The following is a 4,523-nucleotide window of genomic DNA, read 5'->3' as shown; positions in this document are numbered from 1 at the left end:
TTCCAAAATCATTAGGCACAATTGTGCATGGTTTGAGGGTAAATGGCTCGCTTAAAACACAGAGTACTTACCCTGAAATAACATGTGACGAATTGACTGCGTGCCTTCTATAAAGATGCTGAGTGGATTAAAAAAAACGCTTAAGAGACAACAGGCAAGTTTGATACATGCACTGTACCAAAAAAAAAAAAAAACCAACAAACTGATTATGATATACCTATGAGGTATTAAAGTAGACAATTAATATGCAAACTTGTCTTGCTATGTATAGAATTAAAGGATTAAAGTCTTTAGGGATATTTTCAGGGAGAAAATGAACAGTGACTGTGGTCGTACATTTTGTAAACTCTTGAAACAATTGCAAGTTTTGATAGTCGTTTCTACGACAGCTATCTTAGCGAATCAGATATGAGTACTCAGGTGATTAACATGATGAGTGCAATAACAACAACTTTCCATCATTGCGAACTCCTTTTTGAAATATGGTTTCCATACCTGACGTCACAATCGGATTAATTTATTTATTTAATTTTATTTATTTATGCAGTTAAAAAAAAATTGTACGTTGATGGCTTCTTGATAATTATCATTTACTTCATGAGGCTGATAATGGCACTAGTATGATATCAGTTACCATCATGTGTATGTGTGTCTATCCTTTCTATATAGGTTAACAGTGCTTGAGATATATCATTTTCTCGTCTTCTATGGTATGCAGTATGGATATCAGAGGACATGCCACGGCTGTGACAGAGATCTTGGTCACCGAGTCGACTCTGCCGTCTACAGCAACGCCAAATATTACTAGCAATGGTACCACTATGGGTCCTCCAAACGGTGGCGTGAGTCTAACTCTGGTGTCACAGATCTTGGCCACTTCCTCTGTGGTGTTGTCGATGCTGTCCATGGGCGTGACCATTGATGTTAAGGACATTAAGGAAACGGTTTGTCGACATATCATTCTGTCTTTTCTTTAGATTCGACATCGCATTTTCATTTTTCACTTCTATAGCTTACACTTTCTATAGAAAGAAAGATCAAAGCATTAAGATGCTTTAAAGACAGCCATGCCCATATAAACCTAAATGAATATTAAAACAAATCCGTATTTAACCTTAGGATGATCCAAGAACATTAATACTGCCGAAATTTCGGAGCACGTTTGCTTTTCTGACTTTTAGAAAGTGATAATAACATCTGCATTTTACAGTCGAAGCAACGATGATTGCCCTGGCGGTAAATCTGAAAGCCTGGCAAAAAGGCTGCTGTCACGTTTTTATCATCACAATCAAGACTTTTCCAGTCCTATCGGTCGACCTTCTTTTCCTGCCCAGTTTCGTCATCCCGCCGGATTTTTCATCGGCATGGCGTCACAGTTTATATTGATGCCTCTCATCGGGTTCTGCCTCGGCCTGGCCTTGAAACTTGAAGCGGCCGGCGCCATATCGGTCCTCATACTTGCATGCTGCCCTGGTGGAACTCTTTCTAATATCTTTACATATTGGACGAATGGGGACGTGTGTCTGAGGTAATATTTCTATCTAAGATGGGCTTTCCTCTCCTCTCTTATCTTGATGCACGTGTTCTCCTTGAATTCTTCTGTTCAGCACCACCTTGTCCTAATCTCTTAATCATCATTGAAGAAGCGTAAGAAATTATCCCAGTCACTGATCATGAAAGAATAAATCTCTTGCAGAAAGTTCTGATATATAGTATGAGAAGCTTACGATCATTTCATATTTTCTTGCATGTAAAAAAGAAAAACAAGAACCAGAAAAAAGGAGGAGTATAAAAGGGCACAGAATGAGGCCACTATACATGAAATAGTGACGCATACAGTTGAATTATTTTGTTTGTTCCCTTCCATTTCAGTGTTGCCATGACAACAGTTTCCACAGCCGCCGCCATAGGGATGATGCCTTTAAACCTGTTTATCTACACTCGGGTGTGGACCAGTGAGTCTACGGTGATTCCTTACCTTGATATTTTTACAACCCTCATCACTATTTTGATCCCGGTGTCCTTCGGAATGTTCCTGCACTGGTGGAAAGAGGCCTGGACGACTTGGATTTCACGTGTAAGTTAAGAGGGCATAGATTTAGGCTTCTTTTTACACACACTAGGCCGTGTACCGAGCAACGAAAAGACGCTTACTTTTTGTTTTTTGTTTTCGTAGCACTTTCACGTGATATTTTGTTTCCATACATTGAAAAATAGCGAAGAAATATATCAATTAAAATATCACTTGTTCCCACGCTCAAGTCTTGCACGTAAAGAAAATACGTATGTAATTAAAAGTTATTTCTCCGCGTATTCGAGTATTCATACGAGCCACATCGTAATCGTGCATCCACACACACACACACACACACACACACACACACACACACACACACACAAACACACACATAATACACGCAATATATGAATATCATCACGCTTTGTCAGGTTTTCTGTTATTTGAACATCAGAATATTTAGCGGAGTTAGAATTCTATAAAATTTTCCTAAAATTGTTAATGGTGAAAATGACAGGGGTATACACATAGGCCTACAATAAATGAAAACACCAATCATTAAAAAAATATCGGAAGTATGTCCAAAAACATTAATGTTGGAAATAAAGCTATGACCATTGTAATTTGAACATCTTTATTGTGACTCATATAATTGCAATAAAAAAAAATGAATCAGATGGGGAAACAGACGCAATCGCAGAGTCACTATTGGCGAATGCATAATCATCAAAATATAGTTAACAAATCCGCTTTCGAGATAGAGGTATACAAATAGAGTGTTGGAAGAAACGATCTGTTGATCTATGAGCTCATACGTTTCTCACTTTAATACAACAGATATCCTTGACTCTAGCTGTCATTTCAACCATCGGGTCCGTTGCCGTGAGCATAATCCTGAATTCCTCTTTCTACAAAGCCGGATGGGGACTGTGGCTGTGTTCCATCCTTCTTCCTGCCCTGGGCTTCGCTATAGGCTACGGGTTCGCCCTCTTGCTCCGACAGCCTCACGCCAAATGCCGTGCTATCGCCTTCGAGACCGGCTCCCAGAACGTGGGACTTGCCTGGACCGTGACACTTCTCTCCTTCGCCGATTCGCCTCTCTTCCTAGATATGCTCTTCTACCCAGTTCTCTACCTATTTTTCGTCACTTTCGAGCCAATTTTGCTGGTCGGGTTATACAGGTGGGTTATACATAAGCCGGGAGCCAAAGGAGAGGATGCCGGAGACAACATCGAAATAGTTCGAGTCGAGTCCAATTGTGTGGAGGCCAGTGACACTGAAATAAAGAGCAACATTGATGACTCAGTTTACAGTCAAGAAGTGGATACAGAAGTTGGAACCACGCCGAATGACTGAAGTGAAAATAACATGCACTTAACATCAACAATGTTTACGGTTGACATTCAATAAAAAAGACACAGCAACAATCAATAGAATAAAATATCTCTTTTTAATAGCATCCAAAAATATATTGCGTAGATATACAATATGTATTGGGTCTTGGCTGGCTCTGATTTGAAAAAATGGTCGTCATTTAAAATTGTTACATATATTTTGGAATAACATTCATCCATCAGTTTTTCGAAGTCAAGAAAATGTTATTCACATCATTGTTGTCGTTTGGCCATTGCCCTGATATAGCTTTTACCTGTAATGCTTTTATAGTTAGATACATGAAGAATTGGGTTAATGTTAACCATACAAATATATATATATTATCTTAATTATTGTTTCCAGAGACACATGTTTGTAGTTAGCGTCTTATATCGTATCTTGTCTAGAGAGTTACCTCTTTTGTAAATATTGGTCAATTTTCACGTTTTGAGTTTGACTGTATAGTTCAACGCTTGACTGCTTGAAAAAAAAAAATGTTTATTTTAACAAGACTGATGGCCCTGGGAAGACTGTTATTGCATTTCTCAGAAAAACAAATCATTGATATGTATTGTTTATCCTCTTAATTGGCAGATATTAGGAAGGTACATAAAGTTATTTTTGTTTAGTTGATAATCTTGTTATCCTTGAAATTGCATTTTCTATTGCAAATAACTTCTTCTGTCTGTAATAGTTCAATGGTTTGCATGTCATTTCATGATGTAGTGTTTACTGATTTCTCACATTTGTAGTGTTTGACCAGATAACTTTTTTATTGGTGCTGTTTGTAATGCCTGTAAAGGTTGGTTAACCAGAAAAAAAGGGGGTGCGTCATCAGGAAAAGACTCGTTCAATCCGAGACACACAAATTTCATGTACGTTAGATATTCGTTAATCCCAAAATGAAAACAGGTTCGTTTAGCCGAAGGTTATTGGCGTTATTCCGAAGGGCGGTATTCAGAAAGTTCGTTATTCAGAAGGTCGTAACCCGAAGGTTCGACGCAACGCATCTTCTTTTCATTTTTCTGATTAAGGAATCCATTCAAGTTTCGAACTTACGAAGCTTAGGAATAACGAACGTGTTTTTATTTTCGGATTATATACGAATGTTGGTAGTAACGAACCCTCGTAA

The 4,523-nt window shown here is 38.3% G+C and overlaps 1 protein-coding gene across 1 annotated transcript; it reads left to right on the top strand.

Annotated features, from left to right (window-relative positions):
• The first annotated feature begins 719 nt into the window (after positions 1–719).
• Positions 720–3,373, top strand: LOC139715780 (ileal sodium/bile acid cotransporter-like). Its single transcript, XM_071627322.1, has 4 exons — positions 720–944; positions 1,335–1,528; positions 1,873–2,077; positions 2,855–3,373. The coding sequence occupies exons 1-4, from the start codon at positions 720–722 to the stop codon at positions 3,371–3,373; spliced, it is 1,143 nt and encodes a 380-aa protein (XP_071483423.1).
• The last annotated feature ends 1,150 nt before the right edge of the window (positions 3,374–4,523 follow it).

The sequence above is a fragment of the Diadema antillarum genome, unplaced genomic scaffold (genome assembly GCF_040938485.1).
Source record: "Diadema antillarum isolate AM-2024a unplaced genomic scaffold, OU_Dant_1.0 scf00000006, whole genome shotgun sequence".
Taxonomy (NCBI): Eukaryota; Metazoa; Echinodermata; class Echinoidea; order Diadematoida; family Diadematidae; genus Diadema; species Diadema antillarum.
Note: the sequence above shows the minus strand (reverse complement) of the source record. Positions and strands in the feature narration are given on the sequence as shown.